We start from the raw sequence: 12,960 nt of genomic DNA on the forward strand, positions 1-12,960 counted from the left end.
CTCATTCCCTGTAGTGTTTTATTCATGCCCTAACAACTCCCTTATACAGGATCACTATCTTAGGGTCTGGCAACCTGAAGGAAGACAGTAAAATCATTCTGTTTCTTGATGGCCAAATGCATAGTTCAGAGGTGGATTAGTAGAACCTAGCCCCACAAAAATAATCACGTGTCACAAATGGTAACCCTAAGAGAAGTGGGCAATTGATGATGTATGTTAAGAACATGTATGAATCCTGGGAAGGAAACAGTAAAATATGACCCATAATAGTTATACAGCCATGGGTTCCTGTTTACTATCTCATAATTAATTTCATTTGGATAGGGATCCAAATTTCTGTTTCCACTTACTTTTCTTCCAGCCTTTGCTTATATTAGTACTTGGCACGGGTAGTTTGGAGAAAATGAATGTGTTTTACTGAAATAGGACTGCTTACTTTGGCAATGCCTTTTCTCATTAGGAAGGGAAAGCTAGCAACTGTAGTTTTCCATAGATACCAGTTTTGATGAACATACTCAGTTTCGATGAACATATTTCTGACAGAGCACTGGCCTCTCAATACTGAATGTACACTGTTAAATAATGCCATATGAAGATTTGTCATACTCTTATTGAGTTTATGGGCTTGTGGCATGAATTCCTAATCTTCTATTAGAAAGCGATACCTATTTAACGTGGAACATTAGGCAACAAATCATATTAAAAAGAAAAAAAAAAGAATTCCACTACATTTGCCAATGTGGGTAAAAGTTGCCAAATTGTCTGGAAGACCTAAAACCATTGGCAAGTATAGTAAGGAACATGCTGGCAGAGGCTCTGAAAAGTGGGCATAATCGCTTATTTATTTGATTCATAGATGACAAATATTTTTCTTTCACATGAGTGTTCCTACCTAAGAAAATAGATTGCATTTCCCTGAAGTAGTGTTGATGAATCTTTCAAGATCACTTAAAGAGTTTAAATAAGGTGTTTTAAGAAAATATCAACATCCACATTGTAAGCCAGTATTTTCAAGTCAAAGAGGAAATATAAATGGAATTACCTGACCAGACTATATGTTAGAGAAAGAGCCACTCTGGGAGAAGAGGGAGAAATGAAGGCAGGAAAGGCAGGTTTCCAGTCAACCAGAGACGAAAGAGTGAAGAAGAGAAGCCAGCTGAGAAAGACATCATTCTTTTTAAACAAAAAGAAAGACAAGTTAGCCCTTCAATTGCTGCATGACATGCAGTTTAGACACAAAGAATAGACAAACCAGCTAAAACATTCAGAATTGAATTCCAGTTACAAAGTTATACTGGAAGTCTATAAATTTTACTCATAAGTAGCTTGAATGTCCCAGAAAAATACACAAGGCAGGACGATGTTTAATTTTAAATATGCTTATTTTCTGGGGGATAATGATGACAGTTTTGAGCACCTGTAATTCTTGGCATCTCTGAAAATGAGGCCATAACTATTAAGTCTTGTGTGGCTTTTCCCCTGGAGTTTTAGAACTCAACACACTAGCAATAGTCCTGTGGATTACTCCTCTACTTGTGGGGGTTTCACTATGGATAAAGACTTTTGTTTAAAAATCTCTCTTTGACTTTGTTCTCATGGCCACAAGAGAAATACTTGCAAACAACAAACCTAAGATTTCTCCTCTATCTACCCATGGTGAGAATAAAAAGTGGATTGAGAATTGTATCTCATCCAGAATCAGAAGTTACTATCAGGAGTTCTCCTATTAGATGCTGCTTGCAGATAATGCTCTGACATCCTGGGCTCAGGATCAGTCTAACCAGAGCCCCAAAGGTCAAACTTTGATGTCTTGAAGGGCCAAGATGGAAACACACACGTCGGAAGAGGCTGGTATAAGAAAAGAAAGAAGGACTGGAACCAATACATTTAAGAATGTATGTTTCCATACTTCAAAAAAGTGCCCAAATTATATCTTGAAAAGTAAAAACCACCACGGCGTGGGTCAGAACTTAGCTGCAGGTCACCATTGTGACACCTCGTGGACAGGACCTAAGATCCCTGTTTGACCTATCTTTGTATCCTACCTTCCTTGGATGGTTTGTCTGACAGTCTACACATCTGCAGGATTCTGGTGGCCTTTTCCACACTGAAACTTTACCTCCCTCCTGCTGGAACCACAGAATCAGTGCTTCACCATTCCTGCCTTGCTGGGTTCCGAGTCATTATCTCCTTCCAGGAGATGGCCACACGACTAGCTGTAATTTGACATGGTGGGTGCTAGGTCTAAATTATAGGAGGGAATACTACCAGAGGAATGTGTGCAAAACTTAAAAAGGCTTAATGAGTATAACCAAACTAGTATTTTATTTATGACATAAAATATGTATTTCTTATTTCTAATCTGGTTCTTATTTGAGGCCACACAAATCCACCAAACCCAATGAGAAGAAGGTGATCACTAAAATCTATACTAACTGTCATATTCTTTCCTTCTTTGCTTTCTTAGATAAGTCAACAAGTCAAAAAATAGGAGGTGAAGTAGCCATTGATTTTATAAGTCCCCTGTATTACTTTTCTGTCCTGTCACTTTTTAGGAGGCCATCAATAACCCCAGGAACTGTTATTGCTAATCTTTGGTGTGGGATCCTTAATACAATTATATCTATGATAATAACTCCACTTATATTTAATCTTTTAAACCCTTCCACTAGGATGGCAATATATAAGATGGGAAGTTAGTCATGTCTGGTACTGATAACAGATTAGAGAGAAAGCACTGGACCAAACACACGAGGACAACCTGGTACAGGAAGGAACTAGACCACACATGCTGTAAACATGGGAGGAAAGGAATGATCATCTCCTCTATAGCGGTAAGATGCCATACTCAAAGAAAAAGCATTTATCTTTGTGTCTTTCCTTTTTCTCTCATGAGAGTATCTCAAGAAGGGTATGTGTCCATGAACATCCCAAATTTACAAGTTATAGAAGGGTCTTTAGTTTTATTTGGCTATGAAAGGGATCCATAATTCAAAAATAAAAAAATAGTAATCATGGGTCTAGAGCCATAACATTGACAGAAATGACCATAATTAATTTCTATTTAAAAGTAATTTATACTTTCATGTCAAGATGGCTGGTAGTGAAACTTGAGGCTCCAAAGAGACATCTGGGTGTGGTGTCTTGCCTCCTTTCTTCTTTTATTGACTCTCCTTTACCTACTTGGGGGGAGGGGGTATCTTTTTCAACGTATAATGTTTTCACAACTGTAAATTGAGTTCACTCTGACATATACCTCCTGTGAAGCCTTATGCAAAGACTCAGGTAGAATATTAACTAAAAAGCTCAACGTGTTGCACCCAAGAAGGGAATGTAAACACTTCCGTCTCTCCTTTATAATTTGGGAAGTGCTAGGATTTAGTGACTTTGGAGATTATATGTAGAGCCAGCAGATGCAGTGAAATGCTACAGGGGCTTAACTCTTTAAAGGCTTGGTATCTGGGATATTTTTCTTCTTAAAGAATGAAAGTTATGTTCAATGCCAGCCTGGTCTATATAGTGATTTCCAGGACATCTAGGGCTATGAAGAGAGACTGTATCTCAAACACACACTCTCTCTCTCTCTCTCTCTCTCTCTCTCTCTCTCTCTCTCTCTCTCTAAATCACTTAAAAACAATGAATGTGGGTTATGGCAATTCACTTTCTGCTCCCTTGATACCAATAAAACTACAGAGCCAGTTTAGCAGAGCGGGCTGAATGGGGACCACAAATGGCTCATTTATTCTAGTAACAACTCTAAGGTGATTACATGTATTCAATGAAAGAGTTAAAGGAGTATTTGTATAACTAGCTTATACTTAGCAAATAAGAAAGTTTTAGTGGTCTAAAATAATATGAGGTCAATTTTTGTAATTTTCATTTTTACTGGTTATGGTGTATGGGGGGAGGAATATTCCAATTTTCTATGGTTTTCCTTTGCAGGTGTTGATAAAAAATTATTCAATTTATATTATATACAATAGCAATTATTTCAAAAGCTACTAAATAACTATTTCGTGTTAAGTTTTAGAAATTAGGTAAAATTAGAAAACATGGCCTCAAAACACAACTTTTTTTTTTTTTTTTTGGTTTTTCGAGACAGAAGATTTCTCTGTGTAGTTTTGGTGCCTGTCCTGGGTCTTGCTCTGTAAACCAGACTGGCCCCAAACTCACAGAGATCCACCTGGCTCTGCCTCCCAAGTGCTGGGATTAAAGGTGTGTGCCACCGCGGCCTAGCTCAAAATATACAATCTTTTGGGAATAAGTTTTGAAACTTGTAATAGAGAAGTAACCAGACTAACATGGCATTTTGATTATACATTCCTGTGTGTGATTTATAGACTAGAAGCCAAATAAACAGATAAATAAGTAAATAAATAAACAAAGGAAAAAGGAGAGAAATGCAGCGGGTCTTGATTAAACTGCCCCAGCATCATGTGTTAGGGCTAAGCTTCCCTCTCGCTCAGGCAGAGGCCAGGCTCTGTTTCATCTCGACTCCTGGTGCAGCTGCTCAGGCTGCTCTAGGTCTGCACACCCACCAGTGTGTTGCTCAGCAGCGGCAGAGGTTAAGAAAGCCATTCTTTCCAGGCAGGCAAGCCAACTAACTGCTCTTTTATTCTGCTGTGTAGGTTGTGAGATCCCAGAAACTCAGAAATGCCCCCAAGCCACTTACAGAAGGCTTTGGAGCAGGTGACTTATTGCCATCTGGTGATTTAGTTAGCCATTCATTGATCCGGCTAGAAACTCCCACCTTCAGGCCAGCAGTTTCCTGCAAAATAAATAAATAAATAAATAAAGCCAGTCATCGCAAATACTAAAGAAAAAAAGTACATTTACCTAGGAAATCCTCCGAGCGACTTCAAGGTATCCTTAAATCTGCAGTGGTTGATTAGCAACCTGATTGAGGGAGTAACTAGAGAAGATGAGGAAGACACTCGCTGCCCCACCCCTGCATGTGGAGAAGCACTGCTTTGCCTGTGTGCCTCACGGCTTGCTGGGGAATACATCTTTCCGGTGGTTTAGGTAGCCAGCCTTCCTTCGCTGACATAAGAACCCAGTTTTTCACGCTTCCAATGTGGACTAAAGCCCAGTAGCTCTCCAGGCATCCCCCAGGCCTTCATCGCCAGATTGGGACTGCCGAGGCACCCAGTACAGTGGGCTGTGGGCTAAACAGCCATCTTCAGTGGGTGCTCAGCCTCTCCAGCGTGCAGCCAGCCATGGTTGACCCAGCCTCCACCACATAAGTCAATTTACAATAATGTATATTTATTGTATTGATTCTGTCCCTTTGGAAAGAATATTAGGGGGCTGGAAAGGTGGCTCAGTGGTTAAGAGCACTGGCTGCTTTTCCAGAAGACCTGGGTTCAATCCCCAACACCCACCTGGTGGCTCCCAACCATTTGTAACTCCACTTCCAGAGCATCCTATGCTCTCTTCTGACCTCTGCAGGCACCTGGCATGCACACAGTGCACACAGCGCACAGACATACACACAGGCAAAACACCCATACACATAAAATAAATCTTTAAAAAAGAGGCGTATCAGTTTTTCTTCCATGTCCCCTCATCCCATCCCAACTCTAATGGCTGATAATTAAATGCAAGCACTTCATTTAGTGGTCCATGCCACAGCTGAGTACACAGGCTAGCCCCATGAATACATTCTCTGTGGGCTTGCTTTATTTTGCCTTTTTTTTTTTTCAAATCAAAGTGCTGATTGTCCATTCTTGATTGCATTTGTTGTGAACGAAGGCTATTCCTAATACAAATGGAGGAAAAATCCACTTTTCAAAACTGAGGATGATGAGAGCCACACTCATACCTTATTTGGTGTTCCCGAGGCCGAGGGGGATGAAAACACGTTCCCTCTCTCCCACATGCTCTTGATATTGCGGACACCTTCAGCAGGAACAGGAAGATCTGATGCTGCAGGCTTAGTAGGTTTTGAAGCTTTTGTTCCCTGAAATGTGGAAATGTTTTAAGACAGCGTTAAGAAGCTTGTCCTCATAAAATCACAGCAAGCTGATCTCACTCTACACAATCAACTAAAAATGCCATGGTGTAAACGTCATCGAAAGGGATTCGTAGTGTCTGTTGTACAACTCCATTTTGATGATGTGATTCTCCACACATACCATCAGAGCTGGAGAAGATGATCTTTCAGAAAATAAATATGCTTTTTAGGGCTCTAGTTATCATTAAGGTGACAGAGAACTCCATTTCTTCAGCAGATAGTTTTTTTTTTTAATGTGCATGCATGTTTGCATGTTTGTGTGTGTATGTGTGCATGCATGTGGAGGCCAGAGGTGTGTGTGTGTGTATGTGTGTGTGTGTGTGTGTGTGTGTGTGTGTGTGTGTGCGCGCGCGCAGGAGACCCAAGTCTTAAACTCAGATGCTGTTCTTTAGAAGCCATCCACTTTTTTTGAGGGGAGGGGTGTTTCATGGATTCAGCTAGTCTGCCTGGCCGGCGACACCCAAGAATCCACTTGTATCTGCCCCCTTAGCACTGGATTGCATGTGTGCAGCCATGCCTAGCTTTTTCATGTGGGTCCTAGGGCTCAAACTTAGGCTCTTTTGCTTGTGCAGTTGCTGCCTAAGGTAGTCTGCTCTGTTTTATTTTTAAATGTGTATGTGTGTGTGCGGTGTGCATGTGTGTGTGTGTGTGTGTGTGTGTGTGTGTGTGTGTGTGTGTTTGTGTGCATGTGGAAACCAGGGGTGATGTCCAGTGTCTTCCTTGATTGCTCTCCACTTTATACACTGAGGCAGGGTCTCTCACTGAACCTGGAGGCCACTGATTCTGCTGCTCTAGCTAAGCAGCTTGCTCCAGGGTCCCTGTGTCTGCTTCCCAAACGCAGGCTGCCATGCCTCCAGCTTTTAGATGGGTGCTGGGGGTCTGAACTCCAGCCTTCAGATTACAAGGCAAGTCCCACATGATTACACAACCTGCTGAGCCATCACCCAGCAGATAGGTTTTTAGCACCTACTATGTGAACGTTGGTAGAGTTTGTCAAAGCCAGCCAGTTTGTTCCATAAGCCACAGTAAGCTTATATTTTGATAGGCTAAGTGACAGTAGCCAGTATACTAACTAGCACTTATTTTGCATTGTAGTAAACACTATGAAAATAATGGATTGCAGTATAGCCCTAGAAGAGAGCACCTAACAGGAGAATGGTATTTAGTTTGGGGACATCAGTCAGGCTAAGGATACTCTGAGGAAGTAAGATTAATAACCAGATTCTACTGGCGACTCAGAAGTGGGAAAGGGAATAGGAAGGGTCTTCATTCTATGGAGAAAAACAGCATGTGCAGATGCCCTGAAGTGGGGAAGTTCTTCAAGGCTGAAAGGCCAAGGCAGGACAGCATGGAGAATACACTGGAAGGGACAAAGGATACACACAAGAAGGGCGTGTCTCTGAGAAACTTTCCCGCAGTCAACAAAGACAAGCCCAGATGGCACAAGTTTCTCCATCAGTCCTGATCTGTAGCCAGTAGTTTGGCAGGGATGAGTAACATCTTCAGCAGCCATAAGAAAATGACCTTACACATCTGTGCCAAGTCTGAGGCCACCGTCCTAGCTTCATTTGTCAGTGCCAGGACCAATCCCAACCAGAGAAATGAGTTGTCTATAGTTTGTCATATTTTAGTGGACACCAATCTTGTGAATAAAAATCACATCTTGGGTGTTAGTACTTCATTAACTGCTTGATAAATCATAAGGCCCCTCTCTCAACCTCTCTCCCCATTTGTGAGCTACTTTATAGGCATCTCTGCCCTGGGTACAAAGGAGAGGCAAAGAAGCAAATGAATCCAAGCCAGTCACTTCACTGAGGATGCTCGATACAGGTTAAAACCATTACTCAAGGCCATGCAAAGACCAGCCCAGCATCACATCTTGATCAGTGATGCTACTCTTTCAGCTTCTGATGAGAAAGATACATTATTTCCAAACATCATCAAATTCCCAGGTCAACTGAATAGAAAACAGAATTGATAGAAGCATAAAACTATGACCCTTTAAATACTAACCAACCAAGTAAAATGGATGATGATTAAACACAAGTTGGCTCTCATCTTGATGTTATTTCATGCTACTATATTTATTAATAGGATGTTTCTGCAAAGAAAATTCAAGATGTACTTGTGACTACTTGTGATGTATACATCCATCAATCTATTCATTAGTGACTAGAGAAAAAAAGGCTTAGTGATTTAGAACACTTGCTCCTCTTGCAAAGGACCCAGGTTCAGTTCCCAGCATCTACATGGTGGCTCACAACTATAATTCCAGTTCCAGGGGTGCACATATAGACATGCAGGCAAAACATTCATATACATAAAATTAAAAAATCTAAAAGAAAACCTATTTATTGAATCCATTCACTTCAAAGAAAATGTAGACTATAAGTGTTAAAAACAATCTACCCAAGAGTCCCTAATGCATCTTTCTTACTGTGTTTCTCCACAGCTAGTTCATAGTTGTGGAGATCATTATTAATATTGTAATATTATCAGGGTGCCAGACTCATTCATCACCCTGAGTGTTCCTGTACCCACATATGTAATCACAGCCTGTTTCCATTTTACAGGACTGTGCCCAGGGAACAGCACTCACCTCAATTGCATTGGTATACTGCTCCAGCCTGCTGTCAATCTTGGAGACTACTGCTGCTTGATGAGTAGATTTGACACCACTGCCAAATAAGCACAGACATGAAAATAAGAGACAAAAGATATCTCTCCATGTGTGTGACAGCTGATGAGTCTCAACGGAACAGTCAATTGTATTTACCTTTTCTGCACAGACTTATTCAAAAATTCTGCTCGTTCCTCTATCTAGAAATAGAAAAGAAGAAGCCTTGTGAATATGCAGAGGGAACAGTATGTGCCAAAGTCCTAACAGTGGGAAGCTCTGAAGCCTTACAGAATGAGACATGGCTAAATGGAGACTACACCGATGTGCCTTTGAAAAAGCTTCAGAACACTCCTGGAAGGCAAGGCGTGCCCAGAATGGCCCAAGTTTCTCCTTTGGTCCTGCTCTGTGGCCTGTAGCTTATTCACAGTGCCCTTCAACTACACCACTATCATTCCTGAACCTAGTAAATCAAAACACCACAGAGCATGTGAGGGCATTACAGTGACGGCGGGCACAGCACCCAGATGGGGAGAAAACTAGGAATAATGTATTTGACACTGGGGAAGAAAGAATAGGATTGGAAGAGGATAAAGAATGCAGAGACAGGGGTTGGGGGGAGACATTAAGTTTTGGAAGCAAGAAACAGCTAGTAAGATGGTCTTACATAATATAGACCAATGACAAACTTCATATACTTAAATCCAAATCTCCTGTGATGGCATTTGGAATGGGTCCTTTGCAAGGTAATTGTGTCAGGAGGGTAGAGTCCTCATGAATGGCTTTAGCACACTGATGAAAAAGACAAGAGAGCTTGCCTATTGTCTGGTCTCTGTCACCTGAGGAGACAGCAAGAATGTGCCCATTTGTGGAGGAGGAGGAGGGAGAGGAGGGGGGAGGAGGAAAACCCTTTCCAGAATCAGCAGAGCTGACATACTGATGACCTTGCACTTCCCAGTCTCCAAAATTGTAGAAAACAAATGTTTACTCAGTTTAGCTGCTTGAGGATTTTTGGTTGTTTGTTTGTTTGTTTGAGACAATGTCTTACTATGTAGTGTAGGCTGTCTTTGAATGCCTGATTCTCTTGCCTCAGTGTCCTAAGTGCTGGATTGATGGGTAGGCATGTGCCATCACACCCAGCAATGATAACTATCCAGTCTGTAGTAATCTGTTCTATTTATCTGGATTGATTTGAGAGAAGGGGGCACTGAAGTCCATCGACCTAGGCAGGTTACTATAGTAGGTTCCTGGACAGGGTAGGGTTTGGAGCCTTTCAGCATGTGTGTTCCTTGGCAGACTAAGAGAACAAGAGGTCCTTTAAGGAGAATGCACATTTAGTATATTAGGAGAGCATATAAATAAAACATTTAAATGTCAGTGGTAGGTGCCATATTAAAGATGGGAACATGATGCTACATCCATAAGACGAAGTGGGGTGGGGTGGGGGGGAAGGCTTTTCAGAAGTTTTGATATTTGAACTGAGTTCTGTGGTTTACAATTTCTCGAGTGAACTTATGAAAGTGAGGGGAGGCACGCAGGAATTAGAGGGGATTTTTTTGTAACTCAAATACTTTACAGAGACTTAGAGTACGGAGGATGGCAGGAAGTACAGTGTAGTCAGTACAGAGCAGAGCCGAGGCTTGTGTTTTGTGTGTGGCTCTGGCAGCATCTTAGTGACGTGAGTCATCCTGCTGTCACACCAACTCAAGCCGCAGGCCCTGTCACACTCCCCTTCCTCCTGAAGAGTCAATCCAGCGTGACTTCATTTTCTAATTTTGTGAGGACTCACCCTCCATTTACTGACTCTTGCTGGGAAATACCTTAACAGTCTGCTCTAACTAATCAGTTCGTGGGGAGTTTATGAATTAAACACTGTACAATACTTAAGGAATTTAAGGAGGGACGTTGGTGCCCTTGATGACCAGGAGCTAGCAGTACTGTCTCAACAGACTTAAGGAAGAGAGAATACTGCTAGTTTTAGATATTAGTTTGTGTATTTTCTTTACTTCACACTCCACTTCTCCATCAATAAACTCAAACACAAACAACATCAAAGACCTCTAGATTTAATCTACTTAAAATTTATTCTTTGCGTATGTTATCATTCATTGCTTCCATACTCAAGCAATGAGAACTCATGTTTAGAATTTCCCAGACAGTGGAAATCATAAGTGATACAAAAATATACCATTCAGTATTATTTTGAGGTCAAAATTCAAACGTTCCCCTCCCATTGGCATTATACAGTACCACCTATGTTAGAACAGTTACAACCAAAGCTGTGGTCTGGAGAGCATGGCTAGCTATTGGGTTCCATTACAGGATAAGCTGCATTTAGGAAAATCCCAGGCAGTTCCTTAAGGAGCATGCCATCGAGACAAGTGGCACATAGTGTATTCCTACATGCTCATCCCTATTATGTGGAAATTAAAAACGTTCTGGTCCTTTCTATGCATTGACTTTAAATGACTGTTGATATGTGCAGTTCCATGAGAGAGAACACAGAAAGGGGCTTCCTAAATAGTTTGGAGGAGATTGTAGCTGAAGGACAGACATGAGAAACGAGGACACTGAGGGGCTTGGTAGAAAGGAGATGATTGAAGAGTGAAAAGGGGAGGAAGCCCAGCCTCTCCAGAAGTCAGAGTAGATAGGATCGAGAAGTCTCCGTGACTGCTCTCTTGTTATCAGGACTGTTCGAGGAAGGCTCAACTTGGGAGAGATGTTAAGAAAGGAAGAGAGAACATTGTTTTCTTTATTTGTTGATCCAGGAACAAGAGAGCAGACCTGGGGACAGGCTGCACCCTGTGACTGCTCAGAGATAAGCAGAGTGGAGGGAGGGTTCTTCTGGTTAGTTGATCAGTGATTCTCAAGCCACGGTCGAGACTGGGTTTGCCATGAAGCTCCCAAACAATCAAAGGAAAACATTTTTTTTTATTGTTTTGCATTTGTTTGTTGAGACAGGGTTTTTCTCTGTACCTCAGGTTGGCTTGGAACTCACTAGGCAGGTAGTTCAGGCTGGCCATAAACTGATGATCCCCTTGCGTTAGTCTCCCAGTGCTGGGATCATAGGAGTGTGTTGCCATGTCCAGCCTTAAGCACTCTTTTTGAGGTTTTTTTTTTAAAATTATATATGTATGGGTGTTTTGCATGCATGTATGTATGTCTGCATGCATTGCCCATGGAGGCCAGAAGAGGTGTTAGGCTCTCCGGAACTGGAGTTACTGAGTGGGTGCTGGGACCCAGATCCTCTGCAAGAGCAACAAGTATTCTTAACTCCTGGCCATCTCTCCAGTCCCCACTTTTAACAAAAATTTACATTATTAAGAGGTTGAAAAACTATTTCATGACATAAAACAATTACATAAAATTCAAATTTCAGTGTTCAGAGATGGAGCTGGCTTACTGGAGGCCTTGTGCTGTGCTCTGAGGGCTCACTGGCTTGGATGTTGTTCCCTTTGTGAGTCCTGAGTCATTTCCGTGAGGCAGTCAACTAGATTCCCATCAAGGGGCAGCAACCTCATTTTGTACTTTTCTTTTTCACAGTATGCAGCATGGATTAGTTATGTTATAAATATCAGATATTAAAAAATAAATTCCTACTCTGGCTTAGATTGGTGTGCTGGCTAGTTGTGTGTCAACTTGACACAAGCTATAGTATAGTCATCTGGGAGGAAGGAGCCTCAGTTGAGAAAAATACCTCCACATAAGATCAGGCTGTAGGCAAGCCTGTAGGACATTTTCCTAACTAGTGACTGATGTGGGAGGGCCCAGCCCATTGTGAGTGCGCCATCCCTGGGCTGGTGACCCTGGGTTCTATAAGAAAGCAAGCTAAGTGAACCATGAGGAGCAAGCTGGTAAGCAGCATCCCTTCATGTCCTCTGCAACAGCTCCTGCCTCCAGGTTCCTGCCCTGTTTGAGCTTCTGTCCTGACTTTCTGCAATGAAGAACAACGATGTAGAAGTATGAGCCAAATGGATTTTTGTTAAGTGTAGGTCTTGGATTTTCCCATAGTAGATCCTAAGATGAGTGTCCAAATACAAAAGTCACAGATTTCCATGCAACAAGGATACCTTCTGAGAAACACATTGTCCATTGGGTGATTTCACTGTGTGAGCATCATGCTTTATTCCTACTTATAGAAACTAAGACACCTACAATGTCATTATGTACCAGTATTGTGCATATGGTCTGTGATTAACCAAATATTACCCAATTCACAATGGTACTTTAGGAAGTATCAGAATTGCAACCAAGCTGGGCATGGTGGTACACGCCTTTAATTCTAGCACTTAGGAGGCAGAGGCAGGTGGGTTTCTGTGAATTTGAGACC

The 12,960-nt window shown here is 41.7% G+C and overlaps 1 protein-coding gene across 15 annotated transcripts in view; it reads right to left on the bottom strand.

The window, feature by feature from the left end:
* Positions 1–12,960, bottom strand: part of Cald1 (caldesmon 1) — a 186,057-nt gene that overhangs the window by 5,580 nt on the left and 167,517 nt on the right. For all 15 annotated transcript variants that reach the window (XM_076566538.1, XM_042273048.2, XM_076566529.1 and 12 more), the window contains 4 exons: positions 8,790–8,833; positions 8,613–8,691; positions 5,822–5,959; positions 4,673–4,768 (listed from right to left, as the gene is read on the bottom strand). In XM_076566538.1, coding sequence (XP_076422653.1) covers positions 4,673–4,768; positions 5,822–5,959; positions 8,613–8,691; positions 8,790–8,833 — 357 coding nt within the window. The remainder of the gene's footprint in view (positions 1–4,672; positions 4,769–5,821; positions 5,960–8,612; positions 8,692–8,789; positions 8,834–12,960) is intronic.

This window comes from Peromyscus maniculatus, chromosome 3, assembly GCF_049852395.1.
Source record: "Peromyscus maniculatus bairdii isolate BWxNUB_F1_BW_parent chromosome 3, HU_Pman_BW_mat_3.1, whole genome shotgun sequence".
Classification (NCBI taxonomy): Eukaryota; Metazoa; Chordata; class Mammalia; order Rodentia; family Cricetidae; genus Peromyscus; species Peromyscus maniculatus.